The sequence below is a fragment of the Lethenteron reissneri genome, unplaced genomic scaffold (assembly GCF_015708825.2).
Source record: "Lethenteron reissneri isolate LAM-NWPU_2019-01 unplaced genomic scaffold, ASM1570882v1 scaffold_203, whole genome shotgun sequence".
NCBI lineage: Eukaryota > Metazoa > Chordata > Hyperoartia > Petromyzontiformes > Petromyzontidae > Lethenteron > Lethenteron reissneri.
The window spans coordinates 273,873-287,569 of NW_026891725.1; the positions used below are offsets into that span (position 1 = coordinate 273,873).

At 46.1% G+C, this 13,697-nt stretch overlaps 1 protein-coding gene across 2 annotated transcripts in view; it reads right to left on the bottom strand.

The window, feature by feature from the left end:
- Positions 1-13,697, bottom strand: part of LOC133339682 (myelin protein zero-like protein 1) — a 48,261-nt gene that overhangs the window by 25,440 nt on the left and 9,124 nt on the right. For both annotated transcript variants that reach the window (XM_061547838.1, XM_061547837.1), the window contains exon 3: positions 3,065-3,127. In XM_061547838.1, coding sequence (XP_061403822.1) covers positions 3,065-3,127 — 63 coding nt within the window. The remainder of the gene's footprint in view (positions 1-3,064; positions 3,128-13,697) is intronic.

Here is a 13,697-nt window from a genome sequence, read left to right on the forward strand (position 1 = left end):
ATTTTACACGAAATTAACTCTGTCACTTATGATTGCAAGTTGTTGCGAGTCAGTGACTGTTTTAGTGTTAAAATATGGTGCTGTATTTTTAGGATAGTGTGTTTATAATATAATTTCATGTAGATATTCACATTTATTTAATATTTTTCATCTGCAGTTTTTATTGAAAATGCAATATTTGATATCTCAAAAACCTAATGTGATAGACAAAAACTGATGCCAGATTTGGAATCAGCACCCCAAAATTACCTTAAAACCGTTGGAATACCTTATACCAGAAAAAGTGTGTTGACCAGTGTTATTAATGGGGGGGGGGGGGGGGGGGGCTCATTTGCAGTGACGTCACGTACGGATGTAGCACTGATAATTGTTTTTTTTTGTGCGCCTTTTGGCGTCATCTGGTCCAACCCATGTGAGACTAGGCTCTAAGGAAAGCTGTCTCGGGTGTGGACCAATCAACTTCAAGGACAGTGCACATTATCAGAGTTATGTTCTTTTGTTTGTATTATGACTGCAGGTATTGCAGTCTATGCAAACATGACTCCTTGTAAAAAGGTGTCAGTTTTGTTGCCAGATAGAAGGGTAAAAAAACAATTATCATATTTTTACTGGTAAATGAGGTTGCCATAGTGGATATAGCACTGTTGCTGCGTAGATTTATTTGTTACCGTCACTTTCTGTAAAGAAACGTCGTCATATTCGACGCGACTTTGTGAATCGAAATGTCTTTCCGCGCGACCTTCTAACGCGTGAGTGTCAAAATCCACCCGATCATGATTATTTAATTATTAATTACGGGGGGGGGGGGGGGGGGGTGGCATGTGGAGTGACGTCACGCGCGTGGCGGACATTTCTGGGCTATTATAGTAGCAACGCGTTCCCATTGGCTCTGTAGCTATTGTCACTGCCCAGGTGATAATAAATTAGTGATGACGGTGGTGATGATGATGACGGTGGTGATGACGACGGTGGTGATGATGTTGCTGGTGATGATCACGGTGATGATGATGATGCTGGTGGTGATGATGATGATGATGTTGGTAGTGATGATGATGTTGATGGTGGTGATGATGATAACGGTGGTGATGATGACGGTCGTGATGATGACGGTGGTGATGATGACGGTGATGATGATGATGATGACGTTGGTGGTGATGACGGTGGTGATGATAACGACGACGATGATGATGATGATGATAGTGATGATGATGACGGTGATGATGACGATGGTGGTGATGATGATGATGTTGGTAGTGATGATGATGTTGATGGTGGTGATGATGACGGCGATGATGATGACGATGGTGGTGATGATGATGATGTTGGTAGTGATGATGATGTTGATGGTGGTGATGATGACGGTGATGATGATGACGATGGTGGTGATGATGATGGTGATGATGACGATGGTGGTGATGATGATGATGATGTTGGTAGTGATGATGATGTTGATGGTGGTGATGATGACGGTGATGATGATGACGATGGTAGTGATGATGATGTTGGTAGTGATGATGATGATGGTGATGATGATGACGGTGATGATGACGATGGTGGTGATGATGATGATGTTGGTAGTGATGATGATGTTGATGGTGGTGATGATGACGGTGGTGATGATGACGTTGGTGGTGATGACGGTGATGATGATGACGTTGGTGATGATGACGATGGTGATGATGACGTTGGTGGTGATGATGACTATAATGATGCAGAGTAGTAAGTTTCAATAATCGAGCCTTGTAGATACCACGCTACACACCAACGTGTTAGCTATGTCACAACTCAAGCAGTAGAGGGCAGTACGTTCCCATCTATTCCGCTACAGAGAGTCAGAGGTCGCAAACCGGTTTTGATTCCTTACCCGTACCCGGCCGCACCAGGGTCGCAAATGGGTACCCGTACCCGGCCGGATACCCGTACCCGGCCGGGTACGGGTATCCGTTCCCTACCCGTACCCTACCCGAAATGAGTGACAAACGGTTACTCACCAGTGACTCACGGCCTACCCATACCCGGCCGCACCAGGGTCGCAACCGGCTACCCGTACCCATACCCGGCCGGGTACAGGTAGCCGGGTATCGGGTAGGGTACGGGTATCAGGTACCCGGTTGCGACCTCTGCAGAGAGTTCATGTTACATGGCAGTCGCGCCGATGGATGTTTCGTCGTTCTACGAGCAAGAATTGAGGTGCTGCACCAACGATGATGTGACGGTGATTTTGTGCACTCGCTGTGCTGACTGGCCTAAGATCAATGCACTCGTGAATATGGCATTCATAGTTAGTTACAATAGTGATGTCAGGTTAATGAGAGATCGATGTCACCTTTTTGTCGTTAAGTAATGGATTGCTTTTACGAAAAATGAAACGGTCATTGAATGCTACTACGGTTGTTCTGTTGAGAATTACTTTTGTTAGATCACTAAATTAGCTTTCCTAGGCGGTCCATAGAAATTTTATGCCACTGCCCAGATAAGTAGTGATGATGATGAAGGTGGTGATGATGATGATGATGGGTGTGTTGATGGTGGCGGTGATGATGATGAAAGTGGTGATGATGTTCATAATGGTGGTGGTGATGATGATGGTTGTGATGATGATGGTGGTGGTTGTGATGGTGGTGATGATGATGGTGGTTGTGGTGATGATAATAATGGTGGTGATGATGGTGGTGGTGATGATGATGGGTTTGTTGATGGTGACGATGGTCATGATTATGGTAGTGGTGATGATGATGAAAGTGGTGATGATGTTCCTAATGGTTGTGGTGATGATAATGATGGGGGTGATGATGGTGGTGGTATTGATGATGGTGATGATGGTTGTGATGATGATGGTGGTGGTTGTAATGGTGGTGATGATGATGGTGATGGTGGTGATGATAATGATGGTGACAATGATGAAGATGGTGGTGATGGTGATGATGATGTTGGTGGTGATGATGGTGGTGGTGATGATGATGGTGATGATGGTGGTGATGGTCATGATGGTGGTGATGATGGTGGTGATGGTCATGATGGTGGTGATGAATTCGAGTTGACCACGACCTGGTATTGAACTCACCTTGGCGCTGCGCTTCGGACTCCAAGCCGTTCCCAACCCCCGCACTGCCAGCGAGCATCATTCCTGGGGATAAATCAGAATTTCAGAATCAGAATTAATTCACTCATCCTGGAGGTATCCGATGAGCTATGAGGCTCTATATCACAGATGATCCAGTTAGGGCCACGGAGTTAGAACGTTACACTGATGATGGTCGCATTAGGGGCGCCACGGTGGCTAGCAGATGTTAACTACCTCGCCTGGTATACCGGAGGTTGTGAGTTCGATCCCGGCCCTAATTCCACACTGGCTAAGATATGTTAACTACCTCGCCTGGTATACAGGAGGTCGTAGGTTCGATCCCGACCCCTGACGCCTGCTGTTGTATATTTGGAGTTTGCGTGTCTCTCTCTCTCATCATCATCACGGTGGCTAGGAGATGTTAACCACCTCGCCTGGTATACCGGAGGTTGTGGATTCGATCCTGGCCCTAAATCCACAGTGGCTAAGAGATGTTAACTACCTCGCCTGGAGGTCGTGGGTTCGATCCCGACCCCAGACGCCTGCTGTTGTATATTTGGAGTATGCGTGTCTCTCTCTCGTATCATCATCACGGTGGCTAGGATATGTTAACTACCTCGCCTGGTATACCGGAGGTTGTGAGTTCGATCCCGGCCCTAAATCCACACTGGCTAAGATATGTTAACTACCTCGCCTGGTATACAGGAGGTCGTGGGTTCGATCCCGACCCCAGACGCCTGCTGTTGTATATTTGGAGTGTGCGTGTCTCTCTCTCTCATCATCATCACGGTGGCTAGGAGATGTTAACCACCTCGCCTGGGACACAGGAGGTCGTGGGTTCGATCCCGACCCTGACGCCTGCTATTGTATATTTGGATTGTGCGTGTCTCTCTCTCTCATCATCATCATCACGGTGGCTATGAGATGTTAACTACCTCGCCTGGTATACCGGAGGTTGTGGGTTCGATCCCGGCCCTAAATCCACAGTGACTAAGAGATGTTAACCACCTCGCCTTGTATACAGGAGGTCGTGGGTTCGATCCCGACCCCAGACGCCTCTTATATATTTGGAGTTTGCGCGATTACCCCGTGGTCTCGTGGATTTGACTTTGGGTCCTCTGGTTTTCCCTCCACATTAAGAATCAACATCACGCGTTTAGAGTATTTAGCTGCTATACATTTCCACGTGATGATGATGATCAGTCGCTTCGTTGAGCTATCATTTGTGGCCAGGTTGCTTCTGACAAAGAGCTACATAGTTCAGTGGGCCTTACCTGGTCAAATAACAAAAGTGTTTTTTCGTTTTTCTTTCTTACCATACGTAGTCAACCATGCTCAGTGTGCATGTACGTTGAACTTCTTTCGCACCGTACGTAGCCAACCGTGCTAAGCGGAGGTGCGGTGGAACGACAACAAACGACCTTGTAGTTCACCATTGGAACCTCATTTGCCAGTAAAAATATATGATAATTGTTTTTTTACCCTTCTAAAGGTGCGCCTTTTGGCGTCATCTGGTCCAACACCATGTGAGACTAGGCTCTAAGGAAAGCTGTCTCGGGTGTGGACCAATCAACTTCAAGGACAGTGCATACATTATCAGAGTTATGTTTTTTGTTTGCATTATGACTGCAGGTATTGTGGTCTATGCAAACATGACTCCTTGTAAAAAAGGTGTCAGTTTTGTTGCCAGATAGAAGGGTAAAAAACAATTATCAACCTTGTAGTTGGCTAAACACAGTCCCGCAGATTTCATTTCATTTCGTTTAGTTTTTTAAGTTTTCATTTATTTGGTATCGCCCTGTGAGCCATTCGGCTCTTGAATCGGGTGCAACCGCAACAAACAAAAACAAAAACATGAACAAGAAACCATCTTAAAGTGAATATGTGACTATGTGCAAACAGAAAATCCAGGAAAAAACAGCAAGATGCCCAGTGACAGCCTGTCAAGTGTGATCGGTGCAGAACTCCCCAGACTCAAAAGCCCTGTTAATCAGCACAGACCTGACGAGTCCGTGGTTGTATTGTGCCATCGGTGTTGACGGTATGTGGGGTATGCGGGGTACGTGGAATGGAAACCGCAGAGTTGCCTGATGATGCTCTTTGTTGTTGTTGTTGTAATTACCTGCGATACGTCACGGAACTTGGATTGTAAATGTTGTAGTGGGCTTACTATCCAACACTACACTATACACTACACTATACACTACACTATACTACTATACACTACACTATACTACTATACACTACATTACTATACACTATACTATACACTACATTACTATACACTACACTATACACTACACTATACACTACACTATACTACTATACACTAGATTACTATACACTATACTATACACTACATTACTATACACTACACTACTATACACTACACTATACACTACTATACACTACACTACTATACACACTACACTATACACTACTATACACTACACTACTATACACTACACTATACACTACTATACACTACACTACTATACACACTACACTATACACTACTATACACTACACTACTATACACTACACTACTATACACTACACTATACACTACACTCTACACTACTATACACTACACTACTATACACACTACACTATACACTACTATACACTACACTACTATACACTACACTACTATACACTAAACTACACACTACACTACTATACACTACACAATACACTACTATACACACTACACTACTATACACTACACTACTATACACTACACTACATACTACACTACACTACTATACACTACACTACTATACACTAGACTACTATACACTACACTATACACTAAACTACACACTACACTACTATACACTACACTATACACTACACTACTATACACTACATTACTATACACTACACTATAAGTGTAAATGTTGTAATGGGCTTACTATCCAACACACAACAACCAGTGAGTGCTGTGCGAGTATAAAACAATATACACTACACTATACACTACACTACTATACACTACTATACACTACACTACTATACACTACACTTTACACTAGACAACTACACACTACACTACTGCACACTACACTGCTACACACTACACTAATATACACTAAACTACACTACACACTACACTGCTACATACTACACTACTATACACTAAACTACACACTACACTACTATACACTAAACTACACACTACACTACTATACACTACACTCTACACTACACTACTATACACTACACTACTATACACCACACTATACACCACACTACTATACACTACACTATACACTACACTACTATACACTACACTACTATACACTACACTACTATACACTACACTACTATACACTACACTACTATACACTACACTATACACTACACTACTATACACTACACTACTATACACTACACTATACACTACACTATACACTACACTATACACTACTATACACTACACTGCTACAAACTACACTACTATACACTACACTACTATACACTACACTGCTACAAACTACACTACTATACAATAAACTACACACTACACTACTATACACTACACTATACACTATACTACTATACACTACTATACACCACACTACTATACACTACACTATACTATACACTACACTACTATACACTACACTATACACTACACTACTATACGCTGCACTACTATACACTACTATACACTACACTACTATACAATACTACACTACTATTGTAAATGCTGTAGTGGACTGACTCTCCAACACATCAGTTGAACTCGTAACGAATTGGCAGGTTTTGTATACGTGACAAACCTCACCCATTGGCTGTGTCGGTTCAAAGTGGCGAGTGTAACCCCAACACAACATTGATATTTACTCGATCTAAGCCAACACAAACCTCCGCTGTGGATAATATTGCTCGCGAAAGGCTCCTCCTGCTACGAGGAACAGTGTATTTAATTAAGTAGAACGTGTTGTCTATATTTATTTGAAGTTGCGTATTTTGATGTGACGTCACACACCCCCCCCCTCGTCACACATCGTCACAAATGTCTGACACCCCCCCCCCCCGGTGCGTGACGTCATTAATGGACGTCCCCTTTGTCTTTGTTGCACTTCTTTCTCGGCCATTGTGAACCTTCACAGGTAACAGACGCTCAGGATCTCAGCCTTGCTGACTCAGTGTGTCCGTGACACGGCCATTGTGAAGGTCTTTCAAGCCACATCTACTGCGAAACCCCGTCAACGCACGACGTCTGTTGTTTGTTGTTGTTCTAAGGGAGCCGAGATGACATTTCACAGCCAGGTAGCCCAGCCCGCTATAGTGCATCGTATAGGCATTTGTCAGTTAACATAACGAGTTAAGTGTGGACGGGAAACCCCCAGAACGAACATTGCCATCTCGAGTCTCGCTTAGGCAAGTCACGAAAACACAAACAGACAGCGGCCACACGCAGGTGGCGAGGAGATGCAATCTCCTTCGCCTGGTATGCAGGAGGTCGTGGATTCGATGCCAGATCCTGGCCATGTCTGCTGCTGCTGCTGTATGTTGCAAGTCTGCGTCTCTCTCCTCATTGTGGTCGCTGCGTGGATTTTTCACTCCGGGTCAGAGGTCGCAAGCGGGTACCCGATACCCGTACCATACCCGATACCCAGCTACCCGTACCCGGCCGGGTACGGGTACGGGAATCCGTTTGCGACCCTGATGCGGCCGAGTACGGGTACGGGTAAGCCGTGAGTCACTGGTGAGTCACCGTTTGTCACTCATTTCCAAATGTATTGTCTCTTCTCACAATTCAAGTTCCTAGAATCAACCCACCCGCGCCTGCAACATGGCTTCATCCCAGAGGTTGCAATCGGGTACCTGATACCCATACCCTACCCGATACCCGGCCGGGTACGGGTAGCCGGGTATCGGGTAGGGTACGGGTACGGGTACCCGTTTTCGACCCTGGTGCGGCCGGGTACGGGTACGGGTAAGGAATCAAAACCCGTTTGCGACCTCTGCTCCGGGTCCTCCGGTTTTTCCCTCCACATTTAGAATCTACGTCACCACGCGTTTAGGCTATTTGTCTGCTGCTATCGATGTCTACGTGGTGATGATGATGATATCAATCACGTGGTTGAGCTTCTATGATTAGTGGCGGTCAGGTCGCTTCTGATAAAAAAAAAGCTACACAGCAGCTTAGTGGAGCCTGACCTGGTCACAATAAACATGGCTTAGTTTTAGTATGGGACTCTGAGTGTGGGTCTATGTGGCTTCCCATGGGTCTCTGGGTCTCTCTTGGTCTCTATGAGTATGGGTCTCTCTGGGTCTGTATGGGTCTCTGAGTCTCTCAGGGTCTCTGAGTGTGGGTCTATGTGGCCTCCCATGGGTCTCTGAGTCTCTCTGGGTCTCTGAGTGTGGGTCTCTGTGGGTGTCTATGGGTCTCTGGGTCGCTCTGGGTCTCTATGAGTATGGGTCTCTCTGGGTGTACATGGGTCTCTGAGTCTCTCTGGGTCTCTATGAGTATGGGTCTCTGTGGGCGTCTTTGGGTCTCTATGAGTATGGGTCTCTGTGGGTCTGTGTGGGTCTCTGAGTCTCTCAGGGTCTCTGAGTGTGGGTCTCTGTGGGTGTCCATGGGTCTCTGAGTCTCTCTGGGTCTCTGAGTGTGGGTCTCTGTTGGTGTCTATGGGTCTCTCTGGGTCTCTATGAGTATGGGTCTCTATGGGACAGTTTGGGTCTCTGAGTATGGGTCTCTGTGGGTGTCTATGGGTCTCTCTGGGTCTCTATGAGTATGGGTCTCTTGTGGGTGTCTTTGGGTCTCTATGAGTATGGGTCTCTGTGGGTCTGTGTGGGTTTCTATGAGTATGGGTCTCTGAGTCTCTCTGGGTCTCTATGAGTATGGGTATCTCTGGGTCTGTATGGGTCTATGTGAGTATGAGTCTCTGTGGGTCTGTATGGGTCTGTGTAGGTGTCTACGAGTCCCTCTGAGTATGGATATATGTGGCTGTCTATGGGTCTCTATGTGTTTAGAGTATTTAGCTGTTAGTATCAATGTCCACGTGATGATGATGATATCAGCCATTTTGTTTTGCTGCTAGTGATGACCAGTTCGCTTCTGAACAATGAGCAGAAAAAATATATATATTTTACAAAACTTTTTTTAACACAATTTAATGAAATGCACTAGTCATGGCAGAACTCTACGACTCCAGGAAGTGGCCCTGAAGCTTGCCATAACGTTAGGGTCCGTGGCCAATTACAGCCAATGTCAGTTGACCGTGGACAATTAGACCCAAGCAGAAACATAACACATAAAAAAAATGTTTTTTTTTATGATAGAATATAGTATTGTCATCAGTATAACATAAGTATACCAAGTTTGCAGTCGATGCCACATTTGGAAGTGGGATAAAATTGAGTTACAAGATTTGAGGATACAATAACGACAACAACAACGACAACAACAGACAGTAGTAGTAGGTTTTTACCCTTTAAACTGGTACAAAACTGACACCTTTATACAAGGCATAATGTTTGCAATAACCGCAACACAAGCAGTCAAAATGCAAACAAAAAGAAACAACTGTGATGATGATAATGATATGCACTGTCCTTGAAGTTGATTGGTCCACACCCGAGACAGCTTTCCTTAGAGCCTAGTCTCCATTGGTGTTGGACCAGATGACGCCAAAAGGCGTACAACTCAAAAACAGTGCACTATCAGAGTATTGAGAGCTCGGGTTAAGCATTTACACTATGAGACCTCCTTTACCAGTGGCAAAATATAGTAATAGGTTTTTACCCTTTAAACTGGTACAACACTGACACCTTTATACAAGGCATCATGTTTGCATGATGCCTTGACTGCTTGTGTTGCGGTTATTGCAAACATGATGCCTTGTATAAAGGTGTCAATTTAGAACCAGTTTAAAGGTTAAAAACCTATTATATTTTGCCACTGGTAAAGGCGGTCTCATAGAGTAAACAACAGACAGAGTGAGTTAATTAATTCCGTCAGAAATCGCGCCGTGATTCACGTCACGTGAGGCAGGGCTTTGGGTGCATCGAGTGTCTACTGCTAACTTTGTGTACTGGTGTGTGTGTGTACTAGTGTGTGTACTGGTGTGTGTGTACTGGTGTGTGTGTACTGGTGTGTGTGTACTGGTGTGTGTACTGGTGTGGGCTTACTGGTGTGTGCGTTCTGCTGTATGTGTACATCTTAGTGTGTGTACTGATATGTGTGTAATGGTGTGTGTACTGTTGTGTGTGCACTGCTGTGTGTGTGTGTACTGGGGTCCTGCAAAATGAACCCCCTACCTCCTTGTTGGTGCCGGACGGCAACGCTGTGGTGGGCAGTGCCGTGGGAGTAGGGCCAACTTAGATTGACTATTCCCCTCATGTCGTTTGTAACCACCACAGTGGCCAAATGGGGGCTCTGAATGGGTGCGAGGGGCTGGTAACCCCTCCACCTTCAATTAATGAACACTAAATCACGAGTTTTTACTTTGATTAAGCTTGTGCCGGAGGCCCCTAGGGAGAGAGTCATCTTGTTGGGTGACTTCAATGCCCGAAGTCACTGGCACCTGGTCTGGAGTGATTGGAAGGCATGGGCCAGATCAGCTCAATAACAACGGCAGGAGGCTGCTAGATTTTTGTGCAGCCAATGGGCTTGTAATTACCAACACGCTGTTCCGGATTCGGCGCAACCACACAAAATCATGGATGCATGCCGGGTCCAAGAAAGAACATTTGCTGGACTACATAGCGACCGAACAGCGGATGTGGGCCCATGTCCTTGACACCAGGACCTACCGTGGTGCTGATCTGCCCACTGACCATCGACTTGTCATCTGTGAGATGCATCTGCCATTATTATACTCCGGTGGTGGGTGTAAACCCAGGACCCCATTTAAACCCATAGTCTCAGCTAGCTGATGAAATTTGGAAGCAATAATTTCATCATCGCTTGCGACTGGGGTTGGTATTCTCCCCCACTCCTCCTGATGTCGAGGGTAAATGGGCGAGGTTTAGGACTGTGGCTCATGCAGCTGGAATGGCTGCTTTGGGTACACGGTCCAGACCTCCCCAAATACCCTTACTAACAGAAGAGGTCTCCGTGTGAATGAATAGGTCTCTGTGTATGTCTATGGGTCTATATGTGTGTATCTATGGGTCTCTGTGTGTGTCTATGGGTCTACGTGTGAGTCTATGGGTCTCTGTGTATGTCTATGGGTCTATATGTGTGTATCTATGGGTCTCTGTGTGTGTCTATGGGTCTCTGTGTATGTCTATGGGTCTATATGTGTGTATCTATGGGTCTACGTGTGTGTCTATGGATCTCTGTGTGTGTCTATGGGTCTCTGTGTGTGTCTATGGGTTTCTGTGTATGTCTATGGGTCTATGTGTGTATCTATGGGTCTACGAGTGTGTCTATGGATCTCTGTGTGTGTCTATGGGTCTACGTGTGAGTCTATGGGTCTCTGTGTGTGTCTTTGGGTCTATGTGTGTATGTATGGGTCTACGTGTGTGTCTATGGATCTCTGTGTATGTCTATGGGTCTATGTGTGTATCTATGGGTCTACGTGTGTGTCTATGGATCTCTGTGTGTGTCTATGGGTCTACGTGTGAGTCTATGGGTCTCTGTGTGTGTCTATGGGTCTATGTGTGTATTTATGGGTCTCTGTGTGTGTCTATGGGTCTCTGTGTATGTCTATGGGTCTATGTGTGTATCTATGGGTCTACGTGTGTGTCTATGGATCTCTGTGTGTGTCTATGGGTCTACGTGTGAGTCTATGGGTCTCTGTGTGTGTCTATGGGTCTATGTGTGTATGTATGGGTCTACGTGTGTGTCTATGGATCTCTGTGTATGTCTATGGGTCTATGTGTGTATCTATGGGTCTACGTGTGTGTCTATGGATCTCTGTGTGTGTCTTTGGGTCTACGTGTGAGTCTATGGGTCTCTGTGTGTGTCTATGGGTCTATGTGTGTATCTATGGGTCTCTGTGTGTGTGTCTATGGGTCTCTGTGTGTGTCTGTGGGTCTCTGTGTGCATCTATAGGTCTCTGTTTATGTCTATGGGTCTACGTGTGTTATCTATGAGTCTCTGTGTGTGTCTATGGGTCTCTGTGTGTGTCTGTGGGTCTCTGTGTGTATATATGGGTCTCTGTGTGTGTCTATGGGTCTCTGTGTCAATCACGGGCTCCAAGCTGACACCCAACCCCTTACAGGGTTCACGTCTGAATAGTGTGTGTATGTGTGTGAGAATGTACGTGTGTGTGTGTGTGTATGTGTCAGTGTGTGTCTCGGAGTGTGGGTAGCTGTAGTGTAGCGGTTAGCGCGCTGCGCTACAAACTTGTGCGACCTGGGATAGGTTCCCACCGGGCGTGGTGCTGGCCACCCACCCCCTCGTGTACCGTTCCGGCCTTCATAGGTGCTCGCTCACAGCACTTGCCCCAACAGTCAGTTAAGGCTACACGGGGGATCTTTGGGACCGTCATTAAATGACGTCACGCGATTTTGGACGATTTTTGACCCCCTCCCCCCCTTCGTCACACGGCGTCAACAAAAATTCAGACCCCACCTCAAATATGACGTCACAAAGCTCTGCCCGCCCCCCCACCCCCCAAAAAATAAAACATGCTTCAAATCGCTTTAAACTATTGTCATTATAGTGCATATTTAATGTGGCGCTGCACTCTGATGTTGTAGGAGAAAATATTTATTAAATAGTCTATTTAATTAAGTAGAACGTGTTGTATATATTTATTTGAAGTTGAGTATTTTGATGTGACGTCACACACCCCCCCCCCCCTCGTCACACATCGTCACAAATGTCTGACCCCCCCCCCCAGGTGCGTGACGTCATTTATGGACGTCCCCTTTGTCTTTGTTGAACTTCTTTCAAAGCCATTGTGAACCTTCATAGGTAACAGACGCTCAGGATCTCAGCCTTGCTGACTCAGTGTGTCCGTGACACGGCCATTGTGAAGGTCTTTCAAGCCACATCCACCGCGAAACCCCGTCAATGCACGACGTCTGTTGTTTGTTGTTTTTCTAAGTGAGCAGAGATGACATTTCACATCTCGACAGCCGGACAGCCAGGACGCCAGTTAGCCCAGCCCGCTATCGTGCGTCGTGTATGCATTTGTCAGTTAGCATCATGGGTTAAATGTAGACTGGAAACCCCCAAAACGAACATAGCGATTTCTAGTCTCGCTTACGCAAGTCACGAAGACACAAATAGACAGCGGCCACACGCAAGTGGCGAGGAGATGCAATCTCCCTCGCCTGGTATGCAGGAGGCTGTGGGTTCGATGTCAGACCCTGGCCATGTCTGCTGCTGCTGTATGTTGCAAGTCTGCGTCTCTCTCCTCATGGTGGTGGCTGCGTGGATTTTTCACTCCGGGTCAGAGGTCGCAACCGGGTACCCGATACCCGTACCCTACCCGATACCCGGCTACCCGTACCCAGTGACTCACGGCTTACCCGTACCCGTACCCGGCCGGGTACGGGTACGGGTAGGCCGTGAGTCACTGGTGAGTCACCGTTTGTCACTCATTTCCCAACGTCTTGTCTCTTCTCACAATTCAAGTTACTAGAATCAACCCACCCGCGCCTGCAACATGGCTTCATCTCAGAGGTTGCAATCGGGTACCTGATACCCGTACCCTACCCG